This window comes from Hesperophylax consimilis, chromosome 4, assembly GCF_061612785.1.
Source record: "Hesperophylax consimilis isolate HC1 chromosome 4, BYU_Hcon_1.0, whole genome shotgun sequence".
NCBI classification, from domain to species: domain Eukaryota; kingdom Metazoa; phylum Arthropoda; class Insecta; order Trichoptera; family Limnephilidae; genus Hesperophylax; species Hesperophylax consimilis.
In genome coordinates this window covers 42140188-42154920 of record NC_142839.1, presented here as the reverse complement: position 1 = coordinate 42154920, position 14733 = coordinate 42140188, and the positions used below count along the sequence as shown (strand labels likewise).

At 34.2% G+C, this 14733-nt stretch overlaps 1 protein-coding gene across 1 annotated transcript in view; it reads left to right on the top strand.

Moving 5' to 3' along the window:
* The window catches only part of LOC149424733 (neuroligin-1-like), a 202426-nt gene that overhangs the window by 125076 nt on the left and 62617 nt on the right, over positions 1-14733 (top strand). The window contains exon 4 of the mRNA XM_089630973.1: positions 4658-4776. Coding sequence (XP_089487099.1) covers positions 4658-4776 — 119 coding nt within the window. The remainder of the gene's footprint in view (positions 1-4657; positions 4777-14733) is intronic.

The window sequence follows — 14733 nt, the reverse complement described above, 5'->3', positions numbered from 1 at the left end:
TAGGTACCCACTATAAAGATACCAAGAAAAATATATACGGAATTTTCCCGTGACCAAGCCTCGGTAAAATTTTGAAGAAAAAGGTGAGCGACAGAGTTCACGAAAGCCCACGATATTTGACTGACATTTTCTTGTGCGAGTAATGAAATCAGTGTTTTAGAGCCCACTTCAGACGAGGGGTCTAGAGAGCTAGAGTGCTCGGCTGGTCGGCCTTTGCATGTACAGAGCCATGAAGCCAGTACATGTCAAACTTAATCTCGAGCCGTGCTGAAAGTCGTTTGGAGGGAACTTTCCAACCCAATTCTTTGCCGGAAGTAGTCCGCGCCGCAGGCTAACCGGCTGAAATGTTTTATATGCTTACCAAGAATGTGTTTCCCGTCTTCTTAGGGATCATTTGACTGCGGTGATAAAACAGGGCTGGCTCGGGCGGAGTTCAGATTATTGCTTCCTTGCTATTTGTAAGCAAAATACCCGATGGTATTTACTCGAATGAAAATAATGAAATTCACCCTTTTCCAAAGAATGCAAAGATGGGTTTTTGTCTAGAGTTATTCACTCTGTGTAGTTATTACATTGTTGATTTTCATGTAGGTACCTTTTTTAAAATAATATGTATATTTTATTCAATACAATACACTTCATTTTAAATTAAATGTAAAAACCAACTTTGTTTACACCCCTATTCAAATATATTGGAAACAGAGTATAATAAATAAAAAAATATATGTATAGTTTCGATCCCGATACAGAAACCTTTGGTTTTGAAACATGTTGTGTACGCGTTGCTGTGGAGCTATATTGTGTCTGTGCAGATAGAGAAATAATATAACATGTTGCTTTTACGTCCAATAGATGGCGCTGCATTAAAAAAAAAAAATTGTGTTTTCAACAAAAAGTACGTTTTTACCTTTGTAACAATCGTGTATTCGAATGAAACGTTATTTCAACATTTCAAAGCTATCATTGAAGAACTTTTGGAGATTTACGATTTTGAAAAAACGAATATTTACATTTGTATTTATATAGAAGATAATGGTGTGAACAAAGCTGGTTGTTTTAATTTTAAATGTTATAATATTTAATTTAAATGATGCCACAGAGTGAATTTACAATTATTATTGAAGAAGTTATATCATTTATCAATGATGTAATGATATTCGAAAGGCAACGGTGCGTTACAGTAGTAAGCATTAGGATTTAGAAAAAGCGATGGAAATTAGAGAGATTAATAAATTAATTACTAATCTTTCGAGATCAGATGATTTTTGCGATCTACCAAACCGCATTATGTGAATGAATAATCCTACCGAGAAATAGGGTTAGTATTGAGTGACCTCCTTAAAATTAATTATTTTAATGTTAGTTTATTTAAATTTAAATTTGTAAAGTTTCTCCTTACTGAAAAATGTAAATTTATCCTACGCATAGACTTGAAAAAATACAGGACTATTCTTGGAAATTGTTATTTTGTTTCTAGTGTTCATCTATACCGCAATACCGCAAAATATTAATATTTTTAGTACTTACCTGATCACCTACTTTGAACAGTTGCAAACTTTGAAAAACAATTCTGCAAAATCATCGACGGAAGTCTATTAAAATGTTTTTACAATATTCATACATTTCTTGGTAGTGGCAAAGTCCCAGAGGATGAAATAAGCAAATAAATAACGTTTTTTCCAATTTGGGATTTTTTTCAAAACGGTTTAGTACGTACCTACATAATTTTTGATAAGAAATGTATTGAAAACATCCCCTTTTGTGCTTTTCATTCAAAATGTATAATAATTCTACTTTCATGTTGGGTGGGCAGAGGTTTAAAAAAAAAGTAAACATTTAAAAAAATATATATATTTCGCATTAAAATCATTCATTTTGGACTCACTCTTGGGCGGTATAATTCAGATGGATGAATTTTTTTACACGGCATATTTTTTTTGGGAGATCACTGCACAAAAACACCTTAGAGAAAACCGCCACTTCTGAGGAGATAAAATAAATGCATGATTTAATAATAATCGACGTATAAATAGTCAACTGATATAGGATTATTAAAGGAAAATAAATGCGAGAGTGTATGTTATACACGAAGAATTGTAAAGGGTAAGACCAAAGAACCAACCTCCACCATAAGCATGAAATGATAACTCACTATTTTTTGTCTTCTTGATCTCGATCTTTTAGTTTTTTTACGATTTTTTATTGCAAGCGGCGCAAACAGCAAACAGCCAATTGCAAACCACGAATAGCGAATAGTGCAATTCATCCATTTCCGGTGGTGATTATTGTGCTTTTCATTGTGGGTCAGAAAAACTCCACAGGTCCCACCCATTCAGATTCTTTATCTATACAAATATGTGAGTGCAGGTAGCAGTATAATTCGGATACTTGATGACATCTGGTGATGTTTCCAGAAGCTTCACAAATCCATATTCAGATATTGGTTTGTGTCCGAGACACAACAAAATAAACTTCTGCACAAACAACATATGTGTCAGTAAAATACCAATATAACATAATACATATTACACCACATGTATTACACGAACCAACAAAGAAATGTTTCACTACGTAAGGGGCAACAAATTGAAAAAATTACTTCTACTTGTTCTGAAATCCAGTTCCAGAGTTTTCTTTCTGTGCCACCCACTTTTTTCAGCGCACGAATGTATTAGATTTCCCATGGATTACCATGTAAATGTGATTTAAGACCCTCTTTCTTTTTGTAGCATGAAATATCTGTTCATATTAATGCTATTCTGTCAAGATATTATGTACATTTTTATAATAATATCATCCTTCCCGGAAAGAATTTATTCCATCGGGGGAACGTAGTATTATGTTCCGTAATAAAAACAATTAAAAAATACTTATTTGCAAATGGTGCAGATAATTTGTGATATGACATTATAATTTAAAGTAAAACAATAGCTTTTAGTTTTATTGGAAAAAACATAAAAAAAATTGAACACTGAAAAACATATTTTTTCAAATAATGTCCTTTGAATGAAAGTCCATTGTCAAAGCACTAATATCTCCTTTCGTACCTCTAATGGGCTATATTGGCACGGCCATCTTTACAAAATGTAAGAATAAAAATCAGCGCTCGCCTTAATGGCCGACAAACGTGCGTACAAAAGGAACACGAAGCGAATATTTGATGTCAGGATTTAAATTAAAATGTGACAATTCTCCTCTCCCGTTTGCTATATTATTTCTAGAAAAGTGTCTGCTCAGAGCATGATTTTTATTACATTTTTAACCAGTGTTATAGTCTGAGTACAAAAATGTAAAATTTCATTAAAATAAGATGCTGTGCAGATAATATGTGTCGGAATATGAATATGAAGTTAACGTTTCTGAAACATTGAGTAAGGCATTAACATTTCGCATCTGTTTTTTATCTTTCTTATTCGTTCTAATTAATAAATCCCTTACTGCAGTTCTTATACTAAACCTTCTTAAAACGCTACCTTATATATTTCCTCTGTCTTTAAAATATGCAGGTAGGGGCGTTGAGGTGCATAAAACTCAAGATTTATAAAGCAAAATTTTGCATTATTTTTTACCATAATTTTGATTCACACTGTAGGTACATACTATATCACAATGAATTTAAAAAATAGAGTGTGTGGCGGGCCTACGCACGACGGAAGTGAAACTTTTAGTATTCTTCTCTCTCTCTTTTCATTTCATTCTCTCTTTTTTTCTGTCTATTGACCTATTTATAAGTAGCATGTGATAAAAAAAATTAAAAGTTATAAAAATATGGGATTCGAACCCGGGTCCTGCATAACGAGTGTCGAACGCTCTGCCTCTAGACCGCGAGGAGAGGTATCTCGCGGGACGAGAACCACGTATACAACGTGTACTCCGCAATTGACTTGTCCCGCGCAAATTTTCGTTTTCAAACACGGCAAATGAATAATATCACATAACGTCTCGTTAACGCTTTATATAGGGTCGATTTTGAAAAACTCACTTACGGATGTGTTTTTTACTAAGAAAACTTGTCACGCACGTCTGCGAGGGTAATTAGTCGCGTTATCGGCCTTGATTAGTAATTTTAATGATTCAAAATAAAAATAATATATCAAAATACCGAGCGACTCTACCGGCTTGATTTGTAAGCTATATTTCGACCAAAATATCATATAGTCAAAATATCTAAAAGTCGCAGCACGAGAGCATTTTATCACTTTTCCTCGTATTAAAAAAATCACAAAAAGAATTTTTTTTTAAAGTTAAAGCGGGGATCGAACCTCGGTTCTTCACGACGACAGTCGGGCGCTCTGCCTCTAGACCGCGAAGCTGAGTTTGGAGAGTGACCTAAACTAGGTATATAATATTAGCTAGGCTCCTATAGCGAAATGATCACGGTTTTTCGTGACGGTCATGAGTCGGTTTTACTCCGGTCCTCGAAATTGTATGACGCGCGTAAAGAAGTTTCACTTCAGTAATGTCAATGAGTGTGTTTAGGTCATTATTTTTAATGTGTTGCCTACTATGAAAATTTAAATAGGATTAGCTTGCATTTATGTTAAGACATGAATGACTGAAGTGAGTGTAAAAATAAATCTGATCGTTGTTATTAAATGAACATGGTTATTTCTTCCATTTTTCGAAAATCTATATTAAAGCATTGTTTTTGTTGCAGAACAATCGCACTCACCATGATGCCGAAAGCGCAATACGAGCAAGTAAAGAAGATGGTGCCATTCCTGACCAACCAGAGCGAGGATTGCTTGAACCTTAACATATATGTTCCTGGAAGCGGTAAGTCATCACACAGTGCTACGGACGGTGCGCAATCATGATTTGAATCCTATATTACGTAGTTTAATTTGTCTATTTAACACCAGGCTGGTTCTAAAAAAATAAGTATTATTGATAATTTGATGTAGAAGTTGATATTCAATCAACGAAAGTTGGATCAAAATGATGTTTGCGCACTTGATTTTAACTTAAAGATGGATAATAATATAATAAAACTAAATAAAAAATAAATATGAAAATGCTCTTTAATGCATTATCGGTATCGGTGGTCGCTAAACATATATCAGAATGGCTAATATACACAGGACTATAAGCTTAGAAGACAATATTCAGACCTCCTGAAAAAAGTAATGTGTTATAAGTAAATAAATATAATATTTCATAATTAATAATATGTATAATGTAGTTTATTTATACATCGTTTGAAGGCCTCGGTACTTATTTATAGCTACGTATCCAACATTCATTTGAATTACAAATGTTATTTTGCCAATATCACCGTAAGATGGTGTGGCGTAGAAAGTTTCCTACGCTAAAATATTAATATTTTTTTTAAATGTGAATACCTTACTAGCAGTGGCAGTTAGCGGGGTTGAAAAGTGGGGAGGTACAAACATAAATGTGAATACCGTACTAGCAGTGGCAGTTAGCGGGGTTAAAAAGTGGGGAGGTACAAACATAAATGTGAATACCGTACTAGCAGTGGCAGTTAGCGGGGTTGAAAAGTGGGGAGGTACAAACATAAATGTGAATACCGTACTAGCAGTGGCAGTTAGCGGGGTTAAAAAGTGGGGAGGTACAAACATAAATGTGAATACCGTACTAGCAGTGGCAGTTAGCGGGGTTGAAAAGTGGGGAGGTACAAATATAAATGTGAATACCGTACTAGCAGTGGCAGTTAGCGGGGTTAAAAAGTGGGGAGGTACAAACATAAATGTGAATACCGTACTAGCAGTGGCAGTTAGCGGGGTTGAAAAGTGGGGAGGTACAAACATAAATGTGAATACCGTACTAGCAGTGGCAGTTAGCGGGGTTAAAAAGTGGGGAGGTACAAACATAAATGTGAATACCGTACTAGCAGTGGCAGTTAGCGGGGTTGAAAAGTGGGGAGGTACAAACATAAATGTGAATACCGTACTAGCAGTGGCAGTTAGCGGGGTTGAAAAGTGAGGTGGCACAAATATATTTAAAAAAATTAGTTTTACGTTTATCCACACCTGTACCCAAAAAACAATGGAACTATTATCTACATATGTCAAACTATAAACAAATATTAATGTGCAATTACCAATTTGATTACCAGACACACAAATATAAAAATGGCTGCTAGCTGCAAATTCGCCTTACTTTACTAATACAAATAGCCTTACTAGATAGGTACTCCCGTTTTATCACAAATGATCACAAAACCAAAAAAAAACTTGATCACAAGAGCGCTAGAGCTAACATACATGATCGGTTCTACTTCGGAAGTGTTTTTTGAGGCGCGCCTCAAACTAAACAACGCGCGACGATGTCGGCTACCGTTCATTTTGATTCTGCGTGACTTACTAACTTACACGAAACTCCCTCTACCTACACGAAATCAGCATCTCTTGGAGACATGTCACATCTTTGCCTTACTAGCGTATTAATGTACTGCATTGTAGAAGCTCGGCACGATAAGTTGAAATCCACATGTAGCCGGCTGTTACATAATTACATAATATAGACAACCAGTCATAACAGAACATGAAAATATTAATGCCTAATCTTTTATTTTGGAATGCGCAAGTCTCTATGTTCTTGATGAATATCTTAGATCAAATATTATCTTTCTACCTGTAAGACCAACCTGCCAATAGTTCTCCCAGCGAGGAAGTATATTGTAATAGAACCAAATCTCTTCCTATATCGATATATTTTGAGTCAGCGAGGAGAGATTCAAAAGGGAAATCCAATTGATTCTCTTCTCATTGACGAGATCTTAACCACTGCATAAAATTTTATTTAAATTATTTTTGTTCAAGTACAGTATATATATATATACCTACATATTATTGCAAATATTTTATTATGTTATTTCTTAAATAACGTATGATACTATACACAAAATATGTATATTACTATGTATAGTATTATGTATAGTGCGAGTACTTAATAATTAAAAAAATACATATTATTATTCCCGATCGGGGTACAATGTTGAGAGGCTTGCAGGGAGATGGAGAAGGGAAGATAAAAGTGGGGAAGTACCTGGCTATTCAGATGGGACCATCTAATAAGGCTAAAGCTATTTCTTTCCCTTTCCGGTCTCTCTCCTGGGCAATACTGAAGGTATCTAACACTCTGATATGTGCCTCAAATACACTATACATATTCTTTTAAATAGGTAAATTTTGAAATACATGTTTTCAGATTCGTATTTTAGTGCCTTAACTCCTCGACCATGGATGCCGTTCCTAGAATTACATTTTAAATATTCACGTGTGACATAAGTTAAACCTACAGGGTATTGTTTTAATTATTTCCCCTTTTCCCATATGTTTTACCGATTTAATTATTATCACGATGCCCTTTGCATTACAAATCGCGGGATTTGCGCCTCCCCAACGACAGTTGTTTAAACCGATACCCGAGCAAAGGGGGATGACTTGATAATGTTATACAATACCGATCCAAGATACCCCCGATAGCTGATTACGTATGCAATGGAGACATTCGTTAGGAGCCTAAGGCACTCGTGCAGACATAAATTCTCATACTTGTGGTCAAACGCCCGACCATTCATGCCCTTGGGACAACGAGGTTCTATCTGATATTTTGGCCATTTTTTTCCGATAATTATGCAACATGGTTTTATTTAAAAAAACCATATTCATTGTTTTTATGCAGCAACGAGATTCCATTTGCTCTAGTAAAACCGTAACTCTAATTTGGATTTCTGTACATGTTGGTATTGTAGGTATTCCTTGGCCAAACAAGGAGCATCCAACCCTATTGTTACCCTCGTAAATAATATTCACCAATCTGACATTTTTTCCATTCTTAAGCCTAGATTCATAACTATTCGTCCCACAGACCGCGCAAAACGTAAATTTGTTTCTAGTGTCTCGAGTGAAAGAGATAGAATAATGACCTCTCAAGTACCTTCCTAGATCGCTTGTTCATTAGAAACGCGGTGCGTTTGCCTCGCAGTGAAGTCTTGTGGACAAGTTATAGACCTTTGAACGTCTGAGAGACGAATGTTTATGAATAGTGTAACTTTTGACAAGACTGCAAGTTATTTTGAAAACATTGTTTTTGATGAGTTCTGGTTATACAGAGTAAAAGTAAGTATATGATATTATTTTATATGAGTTATTATTTATAGTTACATCTTATTTTATCGTTCAAAATGTATTATTGTGTGTATTTTACGTCAAATCTTTTTATTTTATTTTAGAATGGATGATCGGCAAATTGATGACTATTTGAATCGTTTATCTGATTCTGATAATGATGATTTTACCAGTCAGCAAAAGGATGTAGAAATCAGTGATGTCGAAGATCATGTGGAATTAGATAAAATGGTCCCGACAGATTCCGACAGTGATAACGACATGGTTACGTAAAAGAAACGAAATGCCAACTTTGAAGAGATGCCTAAAAAGGAAAATCGCCGAAGTTTTAGATGAAATGCCTACCATTGCCACAGATGGTCTAAGTGGTACTCAAAAAAAGGTTTGTGGTTATTGTGATTATAAAAAACGGCACATGACAAGGTTCCAATAAAAGCAATGCAAAAAGTATATGTGCATGGACCATCGCGGCCTCATGTGTGTGGAATGTAGCGATGAAATTTAATTTTAACTCGTTTATTATTTTTTTTTGTTACCTAATTAAACATATTCAAGAGTGCAATACTTAATTTATTTATTTTATTTACAAGTACCCCAAAACTCGTCACTTAAATTTAGTCGTCTGTGAGACGAATGTTTTTCAATTTCAGTGCCGGCAACCCGGGCGTTTATTTATTATTAGTTATGTACATACATGATTTTTCTCCTTACCCTCCTCACTAGACAAAGTCTGTTCTGAGGCTGGTAACTAACAATTTCTAATTACATAAAAACAAATAAGTGGTAAAGAAAAAAAAAAAAAAAGAAATATGTATATTATAGTAAAAATAATAATAATAAAATAAGAGGAAAATCAGAATTTAAAAACAGAGTACAAAAAAGAAAATATGTAATTTTAGATATTAAGAATATTACTTATCTCTCTTCTTTCTTTGACATTCAACCAGTTTAAAAATCTTTTGAATACCCAATTCAAATTATTAGATGCGACGTAGGTCTTTGTTTGGGCTACAAACTTATTGAATATATGTGGTGCCAAGTAAGATTCATGTTTTTTTGCAAAATTCGATTTGATATATGGTACTTGTAGTTGATTGTGTAGGTTTGCTCTTGTGTTTTGCGAGTGAGTTATGAAGTGTGGTGATATTTTTATGCAGTTTTTGTAGATGATCTTCTTTATGAATAGTTTATTTATGTCTAATAGGTTATTGTTGATCATTAGCTGTTCTGTCGGATGTAGATAAGGTTTTCTATTAAGTTTATGAATAATGTTCCTCTTAGATAAGGTTATGAATCTAGGGTTAAAGAAAGATCCCACAATCTTTGGGCAGAGTATTGGAATATTGCCAGTCAATCCTAGGGAGTCTATTATACCTCAATAAAATGACTATCCCGTCATAACTGTTGTTTTAAAAATCCCACCATTTTCCAAAAAAATTAATTTGTCACTTATTCGAATGAGAATAAGACATTGATCCTTTCCTTCTCACATTTTTAAAATTTACGAACTTGGATCTCCAGATCGTACATTATATAGTCTAGAAGTGGGAACTTTAGGTCACATATTTTTTGGTTGTACAAAAATCGTCTTTTTTATAAATTTGAAATGGTGGCCTAGAACACCCTCGATTAGTGAAAGCAAGAAATATTTGTGAAAAAGGGTTTAATTTTAAACTTTATTGCAACTATTTTATTTAAAAAACGTAAGGTAAAAATAATATTCCATTTCATTCTATAAATATAATATTTTTGAAGCAATACGGTTTCATTTCTGTTGTACATACTTCAAGCTCATTCGTTTGTGTTTTGCATTTAGACCCAGTTGTTTTGCAAAAATTCATATGTAACATTGTCATCATGTAGCCATTCAGTGGCATTTTATTTTTCGTAAAATAAAAGGTCCCCGCTAATAGCCGCTTATAGATGCATTTTAGCTGACTATCAAACTGTATAAGCTGACAAGCTTAACGAAATTATAGTTAACCTGTTCTGCTGAGCATTTTTGTTTGCTTTTTCAATTTTGTTCAAAATTTATTCAAAAGCTATAAATAACGCGTATCGATATTCAACGGGAATCTTTCAACTTTCAACTTCAAAACAAAATGGCGCTAAATGGTCATTTGATGACAATGTTACATTTGAATTTTTGCAAAACAACTTGGCCTAAGTGCATTATTCGGGATTAAAATTTTGATAGCAATATTACAAAATCTCTATTTCATACGAATGGCAGATATAACCTTGGTGTTCCGAGGGAAAACATTCTCTACGATGGATATTTTCTTATTTTATATTGTTCCTAGTCTTACCGTCTCTTATATTCTTTGCTCCTTTTTTGTTTGAGTATATTCCTTCGCTTTGACCATTATATTCCCAGCCATACTTAGCGAGGACGTTCACATAATACTATTGTGCTATAAGCTTTATTTAGTTTCGTCATAATTTTCCGAGAATGGCATTTTTTCGCGAGTTGTTTCCGAAATGCTCACAAAGAAAGTTGCTCGACGAATCCTTGGAATTACGAAGTATGCGAATTAATCAACAGAGACCTGTCAAATAGTTTTGATTCGGTTACATATATACCATTTTGTTATTACAGAAAGACTTTTATATAAGTTTTTTTTAATACATTAACGATGAATTACGTAATTAGTAAAACATGAATTAAAAGCAATATAAGAACTTTTCTTCATAGGAACAATGATAAAATTAAAAGTATGTGTAACGAAGAAATAAATATAGTGTAAAAATAAGTAGCCATTTTTCTCAACGTTGTAAAATTATTTTCGAAGTTGTGATACATACTCCAAATAGATTATAATAGTTTGTGAAAATTGAAGTAATTAACACTACTGAACTAGACTTTACAAACAAGTACGCCTGGTCCGTAACATTAATTTCTAAGTTTGTCGTAGCGGCGTTACAATATTGTACACGTATTATAAATAAGTTTACGTTATAACTGTACAAACGTTTTACTTTACGTAGAAACCACGAATGATTTAAATGTCTCAATTTATTAAATGTGAAATATATGCGTTGTGCCCACATCCCTGTAATCCATATAAAAATAATTTAATGGTATGTTTGTGCTTATTTTGTCTTATACATGGTGTCCGGTGGTACAAGCGGGATACTGATGAATCTTCATCACATTTGGATTTGATTTTGTGGCATAACATTGATCTCTCCTTTCGTTTTCAAGCAATTCGTGTCCAATGTTGGTATTTTTTAGGTAAAGGGTTTAGGTATTAGCTGTTTATTGTCTTTTAGAATGCGGAAAGTGTATTTATACTTTTTTTAAATAAGCTTCAACGATTTTTTTGCTGAAAATTAAAAAAAAAATGCCCAGATCAAAAAAAACTTATTTTGGATCCTCAGTGTGGTGTGGATTCACAGTTTTGTCGCTTGTGCACTGGTTTCTGGACACAGTGTGAAACCTTAAGAGAGCTTAACGACAATTTTTGATTAAAGCACAACTCGGAACATCTTTTATCTAAATGAAAGCTTCTTTGTTTGTCCCTTATAGACTCAAAACTACTGGAGCGATTTCGCTGAATATTTCAAAGTTTGTTCTTATTAGTGTCAAGAGTGTTTACATGGTGGTTTGAATGATAGGAGAAGTCGGAGACACCAGGGGAAGACTTAACGCATTATCTCTGCATTGGAATGAGATATGGAGTCGAATTAAAGATTATATATTATGAAGTTTTTTAACAGTAACTATATCGATTATAGTAGCGAATGGTAGAAAAAATTGGGGACGCCCGATGAAGACGTGCATCAAATAATTATTTGTGATAAAATGAGGCGTAAGGTAAATCAGAAAGAGTAGTAAGGAGAATGTATGACTTGGAAGTGAATGGTTAAAGAAGTCAAGGACGCCCCGAGGAAGACATTATCAAGTGAAATAAATACAATACAAAAATATCATGTCCACCTTAAAAATGCACCCAGTTGTCATGTACTCTAGAATACACAAACTCAAAACTTTACCCAAACCATTAGCCTCTGAGCAACGTTGGGTATACGTGAGCTGGTTAGATATAAAACAAACCTCCAGATTATAACAAATGGCTACTATGTTATCTAGCAAACGACAAATCATAATTATTGCTAGTATTCGTTCCGATCGGTGGCAGAGTTGACGCATTTTGATCCCCACCCAGACGTAGTGTGTTCTATTTTTCTGCTGGCTAAGTCTTCCATCCCAACACGAACAACATTTTTCGTTTACTGTGGTGTTAGTAGGAAATTTTCAAATATTCAGTCAGGTTATTCATAACCCGGGAATGTTTACCTTTAAAAAAAAGTACTTTAAACTAGAGGCATTAGTTGGCAAGTGTTATGTAAATTAACGTGGGTACCAGTAGAGTAATTAAGCCACAAAATTGAGCGAAAATTGAACTACTTTGATATGTTAATATAATTGAATGTCAATTATGTTGAAATTAAATATAATCCACTCCATTTAACATATAAACCAAGTTCATACAAGGAGAGTCTCAATTCGCAGACTTCACGTAAATATTTTACTGGAACGTTCTGCCGGGAGCTCGCAGCATATGACTCGGTATTTAATACCGCCGTTTAACGAATTGCAAATTATAGTCTGAGAAAACAATTTAAGTTCTCAACACTTTGAGCTTGGGAATTGTCGAGGAATGTTTGAGTCATGAAGTGTGAAAAGATGGTGAAAGTTCGCGGGAATCTATGAGAAGCTCTTCTCAGTCGTATGTAGAAATGCTCCGGCGGGTGTGTATTTAACTTAAGTAAAGTTTCCCCTTTAAGTAAGTACGTAATAGGATGCCATAAGTTGGTACTATAAAAGTTAAGCGGGAAATTTCGAACTTCATACTTTATACATGGCAATATCCATTAAGTTACTAATAAAACACTACTTCTGTCTGAGTAGGGCCGTTGGATAAAAAAGTTTGAAAGAAAATATAGGAGCGAAGAATGTGCGGCAAGTTATGAAAGAAGATAAACGCACAAGATTATGTCTACTTTATAAATCTGCTAAAACAGAATCTTTGCACATGACTAGTTTTATTCAAAAGTTGTTATAAAATAGTTTTATTTATTGACTCTCATTTGTATTTTATACAATTTACATTTTAATATAATCTAGAACCTATAACACTAGTTAGAATGTGTGCTACATTTTTTTGTATTACTTAAAACTTAACAGTTTATAGTTTTGTTTTAAAAGCTAATATAGATTGTTTTAATTATACTTATATCATTTAGATATCACAAGTTGTCTCACTTCGATCAGTCTGTGTTTATTTGCAATAGATATTCTATCGATTTCTTGTCTGCCTATATCCCAGATCCATTGTTTTATAAATGTTTTGAATATATTCACACCTGTAAAGTTTTTGTAAGAGAGTGGTAATCTGTTGTAAAGTTTTATGCAAATAAATGTAAATTTCATGTCGAAATGTTGTTTTTTTATGTATGTTCGTTAGTAGATCAAATGGATTATTTTTATAGTTTAAATAAGAATGGTTTGTTCCGCGCGTTCTTTGAAATTCGCCATATTTGGGAAAATCTTTTGAATACAATGCCTACAATTCCCTATATACGCTGAGAGTGAGAAGAAAGCTCCCAGCAGGACATGTTTGAGTTTGCAAAGAAGGTTTGGAGCCAAATTACTGAAATTCCGAACAAGAGTCATATATAAATATTATTTGAGTGGGTATGTGATTTTTTTACAATAACCCCGCACAGGAGGTCCTGAGGCCCCTTTTACATGATGATGTAAAAAAAAATTTGGGTGTCGCAAAACTCTCGTTTTGCGGAAGTGTATTACCCCCCCCCCCCGAAGCGGGAGAGTTTGTGTGGATTTGTGCACACCGATAGTGGTTCAAATTGATTTGATAGGATCTCCTCTTACCCCACAGTAGTCCTACGACACAACACACCACTACAAAAAGACATATTTTTTTTACATTACCTCTACACAGTTGGCCCTGAAAAAAAAAAAGGCCTATGTCATCTTTGAGGATGAGGGGTGGGTAGGAATCTAAGGATAAGTGTGTCCAAGAGTGACGGTCGTATGAATCTATCTCTCCCGCTGCGGTACAAGGGATGGGTCAAGAGAGGCCAGTTAGAGAGATCAAAGGGTCTCCCCAAACCATCCTCTCCCAATCTGGCACGCCACGCTGCTGGTGGGCGGGCTCATTCTGAACACACCTCATCCGTGAACCTGGGCAAGTCACCAAACGTATAGTGACCTATGGTAGAGGTGTTGGTTATTCAATACATGGTTTCCGGGGCGGTGGTACCCAAAACCGCCTCCCACTACTTTAACGTCATTGTAATGGTAATATTGAAATAATTTGTCAATAAAACATATCAACACGTTTCAAAAATAAATATTTCTTCGTCAGGATTGAAAGTATAATGAAAATAAAGACACAGTTACAAAAATAGAAAATTAGTATTCAGAGAAAAACATTACAATTAGCGGTGGAGGTAGTTAATTAATTAATTAGTTATGATTGTAAAAAAAGTTAAAATTATTAATAATTATTATACTTTCTTGTTCGGGAGTTTGATTCAACTAACAGAGATAGTTGCTTCAGATGCCAATGAAAGGAAGATGGCGCGAATAACAAACTCTTAAGTTCTG